At 48.6% G+C, this 17,695-nt stretch overlaps 1 protein-coding gene across 4 annotated transcripts in view; it reads right to left on the reverse strand.

The window, feature by feature from the left end:
* Positions 1 to 17,695, reverse strand: part of CDK19 (cyclin dependent kinase 19) — a 1,761,913-nt gene that overhangs the window by 1,291,898 nt on the left and 452,320 nt on the right. For 2 of the 4 annotated variants that reach the window (XM_085612128.1, XM_085612127.1), the window contains exon 3: positions 3,976 to 4,071. The exons of the other annotated variants lie outside the window; for them this stretch is intronic. In XM_085612128.1, coding sequence (XP_085468254.1) covers positions 3,976 to 4,071 — 96 coding nt within the window. The remainder of the gene's footprint in view (positions 1 to 3,975; positions 4,072 to 17,695) is intronic. 4 annotated transcript variants of the gene reach the window in all.

Raw genomic sequence — 17,695 nt, forward strand, 5'->3', positions numbered from 1 at the left:
AGAATTCTCATATAGAGCATTGCTCCTGCAAAGCTCTTGCCCAAGGTAATGGGTTAAAGTCCCTATACCTGGCAACGGGGAAAAGACATTTCTCTAGTCTTCTAGAAGTATTTAGAGCTAAAATCCCCGCAACCATCTTGTACGGTATAGAAATAATTGAGATAAAATATTGGGACTTTTGCAATAAGACCGAGGGAAAACTCCTAAGATCCCTCTCGAATTTTAATAATGCTTGTTCACTGGCTGCGTGTAGGCTGGATTTCGGACTCAGAAGTGCCTGGGTTCAGGGGCTGTGCGCCTTAATAAGGTGGGTCGCCAACTTAGCCAGAGCGAGAGAAGGAACCCTGCGAGTCCTACTCAAAAATGAACTTTTGGGCAATTTTAAGGAGTTCTCTAAACTTGTTAACAATTTTAGAAGGGCTGTGAATATCCTTAGATTGGATGAAAGCGCTCTTTTCTCCTACTCTCCCACGCAGTTAAAGCAGGTCCTTAGGGAGGCCTCGTGGGAGTATTGTTTTCAATCCGACATAAAAACAGTTGGAGATAAAAGGAATGTGGAGCTGCTGGTCTCCTCCTATAGGTTGAAACAGCCCCAACCGTATGCCCAGTGGAATCTCCCACATGGGATTCGTAGGTTTTGGTTTTTATTACGTTATGACTTAATCCCTCTTAATGTGTTGTTGTCTAAATGGTACGGCACTTCACCGTTGTGCAACCTATGTAAATTAAATAATCAGGACTGTATACATGTACTTTTGATTTGTCCTATGTTACGAAGCTTGCGCAAGAGATGGCTTAAAGTAATTTGTCTTCGCCTTAGCATTGTCACTTTACAAGATTTTCTTCATGCACTTTATTGCCCACCAAATGAAATGTTTTGTGCCTATGTTTTTAACTTTTTTAAAGGATTTTTAGATATTTATTAAATTCTCTGGAAGATTGTGCCGGCCTGGCCATGTGGGATTGTTGGTTTGCAGTGTACCTATTACGATTTGAATACTATGTTTTATGATTTTTGTATTGTTGATGACTGTGTTGTTTTGTTTGTACATGCTTATGTGGCCCTCTTTGAGAGCCAAAACATAATAAATAAATTTGAAATTTGAATTTGAGGAGGGGTTTGAGTTCGGCACGTTTCCAGTCGTCGGGGAACATGCCTGTTTCGAGAGCACAGTTGATTGTCCATCGTAGTTCAGGTACGATGGTGGAGGCGGCCCTGTGGTAAATGTGTGGAGGGCAGGCGTCTGTGGGTGCTCCGGAGTGGATGATTTTCATGGTTTTTGTCGTGTCTTCTGTCGTGACAGGGGTCCAGGTGAGGAGGGTCATCTGGGTGATGGCGCTGGTGGATGGTGTTGGGTCGGTAACTTGGTCTTGGTCGTCGAAGTAGTCAATGAGAATCCTCATCTTGTGGTGGAAGAAGGAGTTGGATTTGTTGCAGAGGCCCTGGAAGGGATGGACGGCGGTGGTTTCCCTGTGTGGTCTAGTGAGTTCTTGTATGCTGGTGAAGAGTTCCTTTGAATTGTGGGATTTGGAGAGGACTCTGTTCTGAATGAAGTTTCTCTTTGTAGATCTGATGAGTTGGTGGTGCATGCTTCCAGGGTTTTGCTGTTTCTCCATGTTTTCTCCTCATCGGCATGAGCGCTTGGATACTCGGAGGTCCGTGGTGAACTAGGTGGCTTTCATATTGTGTGGTCTGGTGGAGTTCTGGAGGGGGGTGAGCGTGTTGGCGCAGTCGGTGATCCATTGGTGGAGGTCGGTGGCTGCAGTGTTAGCATCTGTCATGGTAGGGGGAGGCGTGCGACTGAGGTGAGGTGCTCTTCGGTGATCTTGCTTCAGTTTCTGCGTGGGAGGCGTGGCGTAGGCTTGTGTGCAGTGGATTTAGAGAAGGAGAAGTAGACGTAGTGGTGGTCCATCCAGAGAGGTTCCATGGTGTGGCTGAAGCAGATGTTGTTTGCTCCAGCAAAGATGGGAGTGTGTCCCAGTGTGTGGGTGGAGGTGGAGACGAGTTGCTTCAGTCTGATGTTGGAGAGGTTCTCTAGGAGGGCAGTGGAGTTGGGGTCGCGGAGGTTGTCTAGGTATAAATTCAGGTCTCCAAGCGGTACGTAGTCCATGGAGCTGTGGGTGCGATGCAGTCTGCGATGGTGTTGGTGAAGGGGGAGAGTGGTCCGGGTTGTCTGTAGGCGAGTGTTCCGCAAAGTGTCGTTCTGAGGTTGGGCTTGGTCAGGAAATGGGTGTGTTCCATGGAGGTCGAGGCGTCGTTCTGGATGGAGGTTGTCAGTCGGAGGGAGCTTTTGTGGACGATGGCAAGGCCTCCTACGTGGCGGTTGGGGAGTCTTTCCTGAGGATCTTGTACTTGTCGGGATGGCGTTTGCGATGTCAGGAGCGGAGCTGGCATTGGCGTTGGTTGCAAATTCTGACTTGCTACGATTGGCTGCCATCACACTAATGGTGACTTGCTGGGGTCAAAAGGCGACTATGTCTCGTGATCACATTTAAATAAAGTAAATGTTTTTGAAGTCCATTTTCCTAAAAGAAAACAGAGCTAATTTAAAAAATACTTTTAAAAAAAACAGTTACCAGTGGTCTCATGGACCACTGCCCACTCCTAAAAAAAAGTTTTTTGCATTCACAAAAAAGGAAAGGCAAGACACCTTCCTCTTTGCAAATGGGTTTCCACCTCCTTTCAGGAGTGGGTAACTTAACAATGGTTTACGACCAAAACTGCTGTAGCAAACCATTGATACCACTGATACCAAGCATTTAGAATCACAGTTGGGAAGAGACACTCTAAACATGCCCCTTTCAAATGCCGTTTTATAATCATTTCTAAACCAATTTGTGATTCGGTAGGCATTCAAATGAATCGCACTAAAAATCCCTTTTGCAGTTGCAAACACCGTGATTTAGAGAATCGCAGGCTTTGCTAATTCTAAAATGGCATTGTACATCTGGCCTTTAATGATGAAACTCAAATTTTTGGGGCTAAAATAGATGCGGTTACTGCTGCTGAAACTCATTGTGACACTTATCACAGCTATTTTATTGTGTTCAGCTGTTACAATAGATAATGATTAAATAAATGAAGAAGGTTTTTGTCTTAAAGAATAAAGAAAGGGAAGCAAAAAGGCAAGGAGAGAAAAGGAAGGATGGGTGAAAAAAATAAGATAAAACTGGGTAACTTAGTCAAATTAGGTAGTTTGTACACAAAAAAGTGCAGATTAGGCTTGTATTTAAGCCGTCTTGTTTAAAACTTGGACAGGGCAGAATGCTGTTGCACTGCAGAGGCTGAGCTTTGGAAATTAGCAACAACAGTGGTCCAAATGGAGATACCAACTGTAAGGACACAAATAAACCAATTAACTTATCCTGAATTGTATATGTTCAAACCAGCCTCCTAAACCTTGATGTAGGGGGTGAGGTACTACTTTTAACAATATGGAGGAGGATATACAGTGGTATCAATACTTATCACACACAAAGTAGTAAATGCATGAGTATTTTATACATGCAACTTGACAATGTAATTTCCATAATTTATATACGGTCTGTCCAGATAGAGAGATAAAAGAAAGAAAGTGGTCAAAGAGAGTGCCTGTGTGCGAAAATTCAATTAGAGAATGAAAAGATGAAAAGGACCTCATACTTATAACAACTATTATAGGGAAGTCTGTCGATTAGATTTATTGTTCATCATAAATATTATCTCATTTAACAAGGGTAATAGTCTCAATCATAATTGCCCCGTTTATGGATGAGTAATCTAATCCAGGCTTTATGAAATGTCGATAGTTCGACCCAGCAAATCGGATAGGGGCCAGTTAAAGCCTCAACAGCGGGTCTTCATCAGGACTCAGTGACAGGTAGGAAGGGGAGTAACTTATAGGAAAAAAGGACAATTTGTCCAGATTCATTAAAACAAATTTAAAATGTGAGTATGATAATGCCATCTCTTCCCAAGGGAATTTGCATTCTCACCTGCAAATTGCAGTCCTCTGGTAAGGATTGTGCAAAGTTTATTCCAAGGACAAGGGCCAACTTGCTCCTCGCCTCAAAGGGATCATGAATAAGACCCTAGAAATACAAAGAAAAAGGGGGACCCACTATTAATCATAGTGTCCAGATTACTGGGGGGCGGAACACAACAAGAATATCCAAACTAGTTACAGTAAGTGGTCTTAATGAGCCAAACAAAGATCGGCCTGCAAAGATGCCTGAATGAAATGTCAGTCTACATCTCAGAAAACAATCTTGAAATAAACATTTCCAAAACAAAAACTATGGTGATTGGGAAAAAACAGTTAAGAAAATAGACAATCTGGCTTAACGGAATCCAACTCGAGGAGGTAAAAAAATACAAATACTTAGGCCTTTATATCGACAACTCAAGAAATCTTACGGAGCACAAAAAATATATGTCACAGAGATTAAGCGCACTAACATTTGCGTTTAGCCTATTAGCTAAAAAGCTGAAGGGCCCCTCTTATAAACCTTTGCTCGCCGTAATGAAGGCAAAAATGTTGCCAACTCTAACATATTCCAGCGCGGCCTTCCATGGCGAGGATGGAGAGCTCCTAAACCAACTAATAGCTTCCATCTACAAAAAAGTATTCCAGATTCCAAGGTCAGCTTCCCCAGCTCAGGTTCAGCTGGAATTCGGTCTTACAAATGAAGTAGTTGGCAGAATGTACGCAACGGTGAAAACCTGGTACCGCTTCAAGCTAAATTCTGCTACATCAAAAATTAACAAGGACATCTGGTCTGAACTAAACCAAGACAAATCTTCTCCTTTTAATCAATACCTTTGTAAATCCCTTTCGGCCACATGTACGACGGAAATATGGAAGAAAAACTTTTCGTACCAATCGTTTAAACAAGTTGTAAATAAAGCTTCAAAAACTCATTCACTGCTACTGGACAAAAATATCCTAAGATCAAGGTCGCACACCTGGATGGTGATAAACCACTATAAGTCCCTCGCACCGGCGGCTTATTTATGCGAAACTTATTCAATTAACATAAAAAAGCAACTTATGGCACTGCGTTTTGGAACATTACCATCTCAGGCTGATCAGCCAGCTTGGTTGCACACAGGCCCTACATCGTGCCGGCTGTGCAATCATCACAAAGAAGACTTTATTCATATAATTTGTATATGTAAAAAACTGCGGGTTGAACGTGCAATCCTTCTAAAGACAAGTTTCAACGAAAGAGGTATTAGATCCTGCAGAGCCGCAATAATGGTGTGCCTAAGCCCCTCAGACCCCCCATTGCATAGCAGACTGATCAAATTTCTTAAAGCCTTTAAAAAGCATTGCCAAAAGGGTCGGAAGCTGGGCAAATGATGTCTAACTTTCTGCATTGAACTTTTAAGAAACAAAATGATTTTATACTTAAATTTCTGTTTTAACTGCTCATTGTAATCTTGTGCTTTTGCTACTTGTTTTAAATTATTATGGTTGTAACTAACTAAATAATAAACATTACTTACTTTACTTTAGTTACAGTATAGCTCACCTTCACGCGAATCGAGATTGGAGAGGGACTTAGTTATATAGTTAAAATGTGGAAAAAACAAAAAATGTCCCACTCAATACTGCAGCATCAAGGTAGGGCTGCAAAAATCATCATTGGTAGAAAATGATTCATTGAATACTTCCCTGTAATAGCTATGTTATTATGTACGATATCCTTTTCCTCTTTTTGTTGTTTAACCGAATTTTCACACACAGGCCCTGTTTTTGAGCACGTTCTTTCTTTTATCTCTCTATCAGGAGCGACCATATGCAAATAATGTAAATTACACTGTCAAGTTGCATGTATAAAATACTCATGCAATTACGTCTTTGTGTGTGATAACTATTTATATCACTCTATAGATTCAACCATATTGTTAAAAGTAGTACCTCCCCCTCTACCTCAAGGTTGAGGAGGCTGGTTTGGACATACACAATTCAGGATAAGTTAATAGGTGTATTCTTGTCCTTTGTGTTGGTCTCTTTGTTTGGACCACTGTTGTTGCCAATAACACTTTACCAAGGTCCTTCGGGTTAATGTTGGATTACCCCACGGAGCTTGAAAGATTAGGCAGAGCTCCACTTCATTACAATACTCACATTCTGAGCCTAATCGTGTTTCTGGTTCTGTACAATAGCATCTTACCCCTCCTGGAGGCAGTGTGCATCCCAACCATGCCCCCTTACATGACCTTAAGGGTACTTGTTGCCCCTCTGAACTTTGCAATAATTTACACCTTAGCCTTTTCTCTGCTGTGCGAACAAGGAGGACCCACCATATAATGCACACTTAGGGTCCACTACATAAAACCTTTCACTCGGTGCTTAACTGACATCGGCACCTGCAGGTGGTGGGCAAAGTCACTCATTTTGGGAGACCATTTTATTATGGAAACAATACAAAAAAACATTTCTAATAGTGACGTTTGTATCTCTAAATTCTTAAAAGACTACCGACAAGCACTTGCTCCTTTTGTCAGAATTAATTAACTATTTTTTTCAAATGGTTCGGATAGAAGTAAAAGAAGCATGAGTAATACCCCTTATCAAAGTATCTTTTGTCAGCCCGATGGACCCAAAATGTTAAGGCCAATCTCTAAATTACCATTCCTGCTACTACTTTTGGAGAGGAAAGCAAAAATACAACTACTGAACCATTTTGATTGCTCGTCAAAGCAGAATGAGTGCTAAGCAGTTGTAATTTTGCCCCAACAGCATTAATAAATGTCCAAACCTTGTACTTAGATATTATTCATAGGGGTAACAATATCCTCTTTATATTGCCTATCTCTCTCTGTGATCTTTGATATTGTAGACCATAAAAGAAGAGGTGTAATGCCCAAAGCCACTGATAAATGGGTTGCATTACTCATTGACGTTCATTCAGCTACTGCGGATTAAAAGGATGTCACTGAATACCAGTTGGTAAACTTGTCAAACTTTATTCAGCATCCAAATAAGCGACTGGTAGGTAGCAGTCTTAGAAACAACCGCTCACCTCACTTGAAATATAACATTCCACCATTCAACGTTCCATCTCAAGGTTCTGAAAAGATACATCAACAATCAACACATCTCCCACCCAACATTTCCACACAATATAGAACAAATTAGTTGACTTGGCACCAACCACATACACCAACAACACAAAACTTCACATGACAATACTATAACAAAAAACACTACAAAATAAATCACAACACTACAGGGCCTATCACAATACTCTTTATACAAATGTCACCATAAAAATGATTCCAATTTGTAATGCATTTTCTAGGCAGGAAACACTTTCTGTGTGACTTTCTAGGACCATACAAATCATCCAGTGGGCACTCAGTACAGTTACATTTTTAAGAAAATATCTTAAGCAAGGGAAAATACAAATTGTGGGCACAAAACTCAACAATGTTGAATGGATGAAATAATCAAACAATCGCAAACAACAAAACAACATGTCAAATGTTGTGTATTTATAGCAAAAGTAGGAAAATATTTATTTCATGAAAGTGCTACAATGACAATAAATAATTTAAAAAGAATATTCTGTAGACATACCCGCACTCATACTTTCAGACATCATGTTCTGATAGTACTTGATATCCATAAGTGTTTTGTCTAAAGGATACAATGAATGTTCTATTCCCTGCTCTCGGCAAGTCATCCTGATCCACGGGACACCTCCCTTTTAAGCTATTTGTAACTACTCAGGACAGTATACAGCACAAGGGAATAGTCACTCAATAACTTTATTTCTTGAGGGATAATAGATAACCTTCTCTTATTTCAGCATTTCCCCTCTTCCAATACCACCACACAATCCTTAACATTCACAACTCTTTTAGCAGATGTAAAACGGGATCCCCATTTCAAATGAATTCTTGGTAGTTTATTCCACACCATGTCACCCACTTTTACTCGTAAACTATGACCACAAACTTTCTTATACTTCTCTACCCTGCGTTCTCCTTTCCATCCACAATCCCATTATTTTAGAACATGAAAATCTTCCCCTTAATAAGAGAAATTGAGAAACTTTAGTGTCTGCATTGGAATTGGAGCGAATTGCCCAAAAAATATTCTTTGTCTCGCATTCCCAATCCAATTATGAGAGGATGTGCTCTTTAGTTACTTTATTGAAAGGTTCTACTAGCCCATTACACCTAGGCAGATACAAGGAGGTGGTAACGTGTTTAATGCAATCCCTGAACTCCTTGGAAACAAATTGGGGACCACTGTCTGTATTTACTTCATCAGCTACACCTTCCTTTGAGAATAAATTCTCACAAACTTTGGGTGTGGTCACATTCACAAAACTAACCTCAAGCCAGTGAGAACAGTAACCAATGGCCACTAATCCATATTTCACCATGCCTCCCAGAACCTTCAAAGGACCAATTATATCTATTTCAATCTTTGACCAAGCTTTCTCAGGTACAGGTACAGCTTCTACTGGACTTGGAACCATGACTTGCAACTTATCACTGGCCACACAAAACGTGCATTGTCCCACAATTTGCTCGACATAATTTATCCAACCATGGTCACCAAACAAAACAATTCTCTAATCCTCTTTAGATCTCAAAGACACAGGTACAAGCAGATTGTCAAGCCGCCGTAAGAAACCATTGACTACAGATAACTGAGAAGCAACGTGCTAGTATGCTTCCATATAGGAATCAGGCCATCCACTGATCACATGTTCCAACATTTTATTTAGAGTTTCATCCTCATACAATGCATTAAATCATTCAGCCTCAGAAAGCGAACTCTTGGTAATATTAAAGTGCTCACCACAACTTTACACTGAACAAACAGCTATCATATAGGGAAAACTATGATAATCCATAAAGGCAATCCAAAATGATGTTTGCCCCTCTAGGTATATATTCAATCCAACAATGGAACTGGAACTCCTGAATTCTGCATAGCCATTTAGCAATCCTTGGAGTTGACATTCGAGCTCCCTTAGTAGTAAATAAGTCACCTAATGGTTTTTAATAAGCCCAAATCTTGAACTGAGATCCTCAAAGATAATGGCGGAAATGATTGACACACCACCAGCAGGCTAGGGCTTCCCTACCCCACTCCACAACTGAATGAGACAATTCAGTACTCTTCAAACTCTGTCTAGCAAAAGACACTACTCATCTCTTCTGTTTCTGTTCTGCAATAGTACTGCACCGTGATCATACTGGCTAGCACCAGTACAGTTTCAGTTTCAATTTCTTTATTCATATGCATGATTAGTTTAAATCAACACATACAAATGGAGGAATAAGCAAGAAAGTAGTGCATGAAGGTATACAATTAAAAGTTATTAATTTTACCATCAACCTTTAATAAATATTTTATAAAACAACAGTTTAAAATGTAATCCCTTGGGTTAAAACATGCAAGGATTTCTTGACACCATAAGGGAATTCAACGTTCAATGAATGTCGCCCACAAAAGTTCTCTTCTATCCTGCATGAAAATTGGGCATTTACGAACCAAATGAACTATGTCCTCTTTAAAAGCCCCACATAAACGACAACTTATTGGTTCACTGGTTCTTAGCCATGAGAGTCTATGCAGTAAAGATAAGTAGCCAAAACTAAAGGTCATAAACTTCTATTTTAAGAACACAGAGGTGCCGATCACGATCCGGTAAAAAATTCCCCCGTGCGACTCGTATCGGGTCTTTTTACCGTACGAATCGTACAAATGCCGTACGAACTGGCAATCACGATTCGCATGGTAAAAAGTCCATACGACCCGCACCGGGAATCATTCCCCACACGTCCTCGGGTCGGAAAATGTGTCCGACACGTCCTCGGACGATTTACCTTACAAACGTAAAAATCCAAGTCCGACCGAGGAATCACGATCCATCCCGTGCGTCCGAGCCTACAACCGTATGGAAAAAACACCGTCCGCACCGAACACCAATAGCAACCATGGAGACATGTGCCCGCATACGCGCCCAACACTCCCCCCAGCCCCCGTACGTCCGACACGTACCCCCCGTATATGTATACCCCCACCCGTCTATGTACACCCCAGTACGTTCCAGTCGTACCCCCACCCCAGTACGTGTCGTACCACCGTCAATGTACACCCCCCCACCCCTGTACGTGTCGTACCACCGTCAATGTACACCCCCCCACCCCTGTACGTGTCGTACCACCGTCCATGTACACCCCAGTACGTTCCAGTCGTACCCCCACCCCAGTACGTGTCGTACCACCGTCAATGTACACCCCCCCACCCCTGTACGTGTCGTACCACCGTCCATGTACACCCCAGTACGTTCCAGTCGTACCCCCACCCCAGTACGTGTCGTACCACCGTCAATGTACACCCCCCCACCCCTGTACGTGTCGTACCACCGTCCATGTACACCCCAGTACGTTCCAGTCGTACCCCCACCCCAGTACGTGTCGTACCACCGTCAATGTACACCCCCCCACCCCTGTACGTGTCGTACCACCGTCAATGTACACCCCCCCACCCCTGTACGTGTCGTACCACCGTCCATGTACACCCCAGTACGTTCCAGTCGTACCCCCACCCCAGTACGTGTCGTACCACCGTCAATGTACACCCCCCCACCCCTGTACGTGTCGTACCACCGTCCATGTACACCCCAGTACGTTCCAGTCGTACCCCCACCCCAGTACGTGTCGTACCACCGTCAATGTACACCCCCCCACCCCTGTACGTGTCGTACCACCGTCAATGTACACCCCCCCACCCCTGTACGTGTCGTACCACCGTCCATGTACACCCCAGTACGTTCCAGTCGTACCCCCACCCCAGTACGTGTCGTACCACCGTCAATGTACACCCCCCCACCCCTGTACGTGTCGTACCACCGTCCATGTACACCCCAGTACGTTCCAGTCGTACCCCCACCCCAGTACGTGTCGTACCACCGTCAATGTACACCCCCCCACCCCTGTACGTGTCGTACCACCGTCAATGTACACCCCCCCACCCCTGTACGTGTCGTACCACCGTCCATGTACACCCCAGTACGTTCCAGTCGTACCCCCACCTCAGTACGTGTCGTACCACCGTCAATGTACACCCCCCCACCCCTGTACGTGTCGTACCACCGTCCATGTACACCCCAGTACGTTCCAGTCGTACCCCCACCCCAGTACGTGTCGTACCACCGTCAATGTACACCCCCCCACCCCTGTACGTGTCGTACCACCGTCCATGTACACCCCAGTACGTTCCAGTCGTACCCCCACCCCAGTACGTGTCGTACCACCGTCAATGTACACCCCCCCACCCCTGTACGTGTCGTACCACCGTCAATGTACACCCCCCCACCCCTGTACGTGTCGTACCACCGTCCATGTACACCCCAGTACGTTCCAGTCGCACCCCCACCCCAGTACGTGTCGTACCACCGTCAATGTACACCCCCCCACCCCTGTACGTGTCGTACCACCGTCCATGTACACCCCAGTACGTTCCAGTCGTACCCCCACCCCAGTACGTGTCGTACCACCGTCAATGTACACCCCCCCACCCCTGTACGTGTCGTACCACCGTCCATGTACACCCCAGTACGTTCCAGTCGTACCCCCACCCCAGTACGTGTCGTACCACCGTCTATGTACACCCCCCCACCCCTGTACGTGTCGTACCACCGTCTATGTACACCCCAGTACGTTCCAGTCGTACCCCCACCCCAGTACGTTCCTGGCGCACCCCCAACACAACCTCCTAAGTACGGAGCGCACCCCATGCCCCAACATCACAACCGCATGTACGAGTCGTACAAAGCCACACACAAGGACCAAATCGTACAACCAAATGGCCCATGTACACACCGTACACACGCTCAAAACGCACGTACACAACAAGGACAAAACAAAACAACTCAACAATACACCATTCGAAAGGCACACAGCCACTAAACATGGCCAACAACCACTAAAATAACACAATCACTGACCTGCAACTGTCAAAAACAAACAGAGGCCCAATACACCACCACTCCTTATAACACACCCACCCAAAATTCAAACACTGCCACACCCACCCATGGACCAATAAAAAGGGCCCACACACACAAACCATGAGCCTTTGCAACAGACCCACTGCTGCCAGACACCACAGAACCAGACTACAAGCGACACCACATCTTACACTTGCACACCTTCACACGACCACCCTCACAAACACCCTCTCATCACATTCACACACACACACAACCATCCACACCCCCCCCCAACATCCACACACCCCCCACACCCACACCATCCCCACCCACACCCCTCACCATGCCCACTACCAAGAATCCAAAGTTCAGTCACCGAGAGTTGGAGGTCCTTGTTGATCAAATCCTCAGAGTCGAGCCACAGATCTTTGGAACATTGGTCAGAAGCACCAGCCAGGCAGCCAAAACAGCCATGTGGCAGACCATCGTCGATGCTGTGAATGCTGTTGCGGACACCAGGAGGACCAAGCAGGATTGCCAGAACAGGTGGTACGATCTGCGGAGGAGGGTCAGAGCCAAGAGACAGGAGGAACACGACCAGGCCAACGCCACCGGAGGAGGGCCCTCCCGCAGACCCGTACAGTACCATCCCTGGGAGGAGAGGGTGATGGCCATACTGCCGGTGGAGGCAGTTGAAGGAGTAGAAGGACTCCGAGACCCGGGTGAGTACACAAACAACGCACCTCACATGGGGGGAACTGCAACCACAAACAAAATTACTAACAGGCACGCAACCACCACAAGCCATCGCATTACTCAACCACACTCCATGAGCAGGCACATGCCACTGCTGCCACCATGCCCCATGCACCCAGCTGGACAATGTCAAGTCACAGGCCACAGAAGACAACAACACATGACACGGTAACCCGGATGGCGGGAGTGTGGGCACCAAGAATCACATAGTGCGACTCCAAAGCAGACAACAATGCCCTCTGCCCATATGGCCTAGGTCACAGCCAGACAAACACTGTGTCCCAACACAGGAATGACTTGCCAGCAAATGGCGGATGCCTTGCATCAACACATGGGGGTGAAGGCACCGTTTTGCACATGCCAGCAGCTAATGAACAGCCAACAGTGTGAAAGAGTGGCAGCACACACCACCACAGCAGCAGCGCACAGACACACAGCAGACAAAATGGGTGCCTGGAGATCAGAAACAAACTCACATCAACAGGCCAAGGGCCACTCAAAGATCTGCTAACAGTGTGTGCCCAGGAAGCTGGGCCAAGGTGACAGAGGGTGACACACGGAGGGAGGGAGAGGGGGACACAGAGGGAGGGAGAGGGGGACTGAGAGGGAGGGAGACACAGGAAGATGGACAGAGGGAGGAGGCTGACACACAGAGGGAGGGAGAGGGGGACACAGAGGGAGGGAGAGGGGGACTGAGAGGGAGGGAGACACAGGAAGATGGACAGAGGGAGGAGGCTGACACACAGAGGGAGGGAGAGGGGGACACAGAGGGAGGGAGACACAGGAAGATGGACAGAGGGAGGAGGCTGACACACAGAGGGAGGGAGAGGGGGACACAGAGGGAGGGAGAGGGGGACACAGAGGGAGGGAGAGGGGGACACAGAGGGAGGGAGAGGGGGACTGAGAGGGAGGGAGACACAGGAAGATGGACAGAGGGAGGAGGCTGACACACAGAGGGAGGGAGAGGGGGACACAGAGGGAGGGAGACACAGGAAGATGGACAGAGGGAGGAGGCTGACACACAGAGGGAGGGAGAGGGGGACACAGAGGGAGGGAGAGGGGGACACAGAGGGAGGGAGAGGGGGACTGAGAGGGAGGGAGACACAGGAAGATGGACAGAGGGAGGAGGCTGACACACAGAGGGAGGGAGAGGGGGACAGAGAGGGAGGGAGAGGGGGACAGAGAGGGAGGGGGACACAGGAAGATGGACAGAGGGAGGAGGCTGACACACAGAGGGAGGGAGAGGGGGACAGAGAGGGAGGGAGAGGGGGACAGAGAGGGAGGGAGAGGGGGACAGAGAGGGAGGGAGACACAGGAAGATGGACAGAGGGAGGAGGCTGACACACAGAGGGAGGGAGAGGGGGACACAGAGGGAGGGAGAGGGGGACTGAGAGGGAGGGAGACACAGGAAGATGGACAGAGGGAGGAGGCTGACACACAGAGGGAGGGAGAGGGGGACACAGAGGGAGGGAGACACAGGAAGATGGACAGAGGGAGGAGGCTGACACACAGAGGGAGGGAGAGGGGGACACAGAGGGAGGGAGAGGGGGACACAGAGGGAGGGAGAGGGGGACACAGAGGGAGGGAGAGGGGGACTGAGAGGGAGGGAGACACAGGAAGATGGACAGAGGGAGGAGGCTGACACACAGAGGGAGGGAGAGGGGGACACAGAGGGAGGGAGACACAGGAAGATGGACAGAGGGAGGAGGCTGACACACAGAGGGAGGGAGAGGGGGACACAGAGGGAGGGAGAGGGGGACACAGAGGGAGGGAGAGGGGGACACAGAGGGAGGGAGAGGGGGACTGAGAGGGAGGGAGACACAGGAAGATGGACAGAGGGAGGAGGCTGACACACAGAGGGAGGGAGAGGGGGACAGAGAGGGAGGGAGAGGGGGACAGAGAGGGAGGGGGACACAGGAAGATGGACAGAGGGAGGAGGCTGACACACAGAGGGAGGGAGAGGGGGACAGAGAGGGAGGGAGAGGGGGACAGAGAGGGAGGGAGAGGGGGACAGAGAGGGAGGGAGACACAGGAAGATGGACAGAGGGAGGAGGCTGACACACAGAGGGAGGGAGAGGGGGACACAGAGGGAGGGAGACACAGGAAGATGGACAGAGGGAGGAGGCTGACACACAGAGGGAGGGAGAGGGGGACACAGAGGGAGGGAGAGGGGGACACAGAGGGAGGGAGAGGGGGACACAGAGGGAGGGAGAGGGGGACAGAGAGGGAGGGAGAGGGGGACAGAGAGGGAGGGAGACACAGGAAGATGGACAGAGGGAGGAGGCTGACACACAGAGGGAGGGAGAGGGGGACACAGAGGGAGGGAGACACAGGAAGATGGACAGAGGGAGGAGGCTGACACACAGAGGGAGGGAGAGGGGGACACAGAGGGAGGGAGAGGGGGACACAGAGGGAGGGAGAGGGGGACACAGAGGGAGGGAGAGGGGGACAGAGAGGGAGGGAGAGGGGGACAGAGAAGGAGGGAGACACAGGGAGAGCAAATCAGTCCTTTGGTGTGTGGGAATGTCTGCTCGTCAGCAGGTGGACTGCGTGCATGTAGACAAGGGTGCCCAGTGCCAGAACCCCCCCTCTTCATCATGGCAAAACGCAGGGCCATGTTACAACCTGTACACGAGCACAAGGACAGCCACCTGCATCATATGAGTGTGTGGATCCACTCCATGTGCACATGTACAGTGCTACAAGGAAGGCGCAAACGCATAGCTCGGCACACATGCACACTCCACTGCTGACTGCAGTCACACTTGACGCAGCAAGTAAGACTGTGCCACACATAGTTAAAGGGGCCAAATTGGTGCCCAAGGGACACACACATGCACAAGTGCACTGTGAGTGGAATGCAAGACAGATCCTAATTCCAAGAGGAAATGTGCCAACTTTGTAACGGATGCAACATGGATGTTGCATGGATCAAAAGTAACATTGTCTCTCTCACACACAGGTCAGCGCCGTGCTGCACCCCCCAACACTGGGGGGGAACACTCACAGGACCCGGATCTGCAGGAGACCGATCCCACCGGCAGCGACCACTCTCACCACTCTGCGGACGACCCCGACCGACCTGGCCCCTCTGGTGTCCAACCACCTGCAGCACCTGCGTCAGGTACAACCGTGCCAACCACCACCCCCACTCCTGCCACATCCCAGGAGACACCCAGGATCCCTGCCCCAACACCACAATGCAGCCAGGCTCGCCAGGAGGGACACGGTGTCCCGGGCACCCAGGAGGAGGCAGGCGACAACGCCAATGCCACCCCTCAGGGGTCCCGGAGACCCGATGTGCCCACAAGGGCAGGCCAGACGCAAGTGGGCAGGGGTGGTGGGAGTGGAGAGCGGCGGAGGCGCGAGCCTGACCAGTTGGCTGGGGATCCGGTATTTTCCCATGTCCGTAACATCCTGGACTCATACCGGCAGGACACCACGGGCATGGCCCAGGTTGTGTCCGTCCTCGAGGGGATCAAGGTCCAGCAGGCCCAGCAACATGCGGAGCTAATAGCCTGTCTACAGCTACACCAACGGAGGATGGAGGACAGACAGGCTGAGCAAGTGACGGCGTCCCAGGGGATTCACGCTGAACTCCGTCGGATGGCCGACACCATGGCCGACCCTCCCTGTGCCAGAAGGCGGAGAACATCACCACCCACAGGGAGGGATCATGAGGAGGAGGAGGAAACATCCGACGGAGCATCCCAGACGTCGTCACGGCCTGCTGCTGAGGTTCCCCGCAGGAAGCCGGGTCGTCCACGGAAAGGACCGTGAGGGTGGCTGCTACATCACCATCTCCCAGGACACCTGGCCTGGCACCTGGCCCACTGGAGCAACAGCATCACAGCATCAAGAGACATTCTCTGCCACATGGCCCTGCTGGTCACTGGCTGACCAATGTTGACAAAGACTGTGGCATGGACTCTGAGGATTTCCAATGGCAAGGACACCAACTCCCCTACTGAACTTTGGATTCCCTAATCCCGGAAAGGCCCTCACTTGGCCCCCCCCCCCCCAATAATAAATCACACTATTAAGAGTAGATGCCTGCTGGTAGCATTATTACCTAACATGTGTCTTGTACAGTCTAAACATGCCTGAGTCATCTGTTCACTTCAACCATCCACACCCTGGGGCCTGAGTCTGGCACAGGACACATGGGTCACAGTTTTCTAGGCAAGACAGACATGGAGCACCATACACACCCGTGATGGTCAGAACCAGCTGAGGGGGTGGCCGAACAACCGTGCTGACAGACACATTGAGTACAGCAACAGTCATGCGCAGAGGTCAGGGATCCTGGCCCGTGTCCTGGGGGGCACCCAGGTACGTGTAGACAGGTGGCAGAACCATGTCCTGCAAGCTTGAGTCCGGTGGATGCAGAGAATGGGGTCATGGACAACGTTGGATGCATGGGGATGGCACATGTCACAATACCCACACAGTCATGGACATCATGCCCATTACACAGTCTCAGCACACACACACAGCTTGCATCTTGCCACTCGACACATTGACACATAGCCACAATCAGGGAATACCATGCCAGACATGCAGGATGCACCGTGCCAACACACCAGCATTGACTGAGAAGAGGCACCTTGGAGGCATAGGGACACCTTTAATAGTCATGTGTTTGGGATTGCAGAGGCAACTTGAAGTACACATGAACACATCATGTGGAGTAACATGTGGCTCCAACACTGGCACCCCCCTTCTGCAGCACAAATGCGTGATAGCCATGGAACTGGCACACAAGTGTCGGATAATAGCTAAATACCCACAGCTGCTCACGGAGAGCCTGCCATACACCATACATCCGCTGATGTGGAAGTCCCACGCCATGTCAAGACAATGTTAACCGTATGTGTCCGAGGGCAGTGTCACACACATTGATGCCTTCATCACAATCCACCATCCCATCACTGATGACTGACAACCAGGCAGCCCATCTATTCAGGTGTACCCAGCTGCATGTCGTGTC

The sequence above is a fragment of the Triturus cristatus genome, chromosome 6 (genome assembly GCF_964204655.1).
Source record: "Triturus cristatus chromosome 6, aTriCri1.1, whole genome shotgun sequence".
NCBI lineage: Eukaryota > Metazoa > Chordata > Amphibia > Caudata > Salamandridae > Triturus > Triturus cristatus.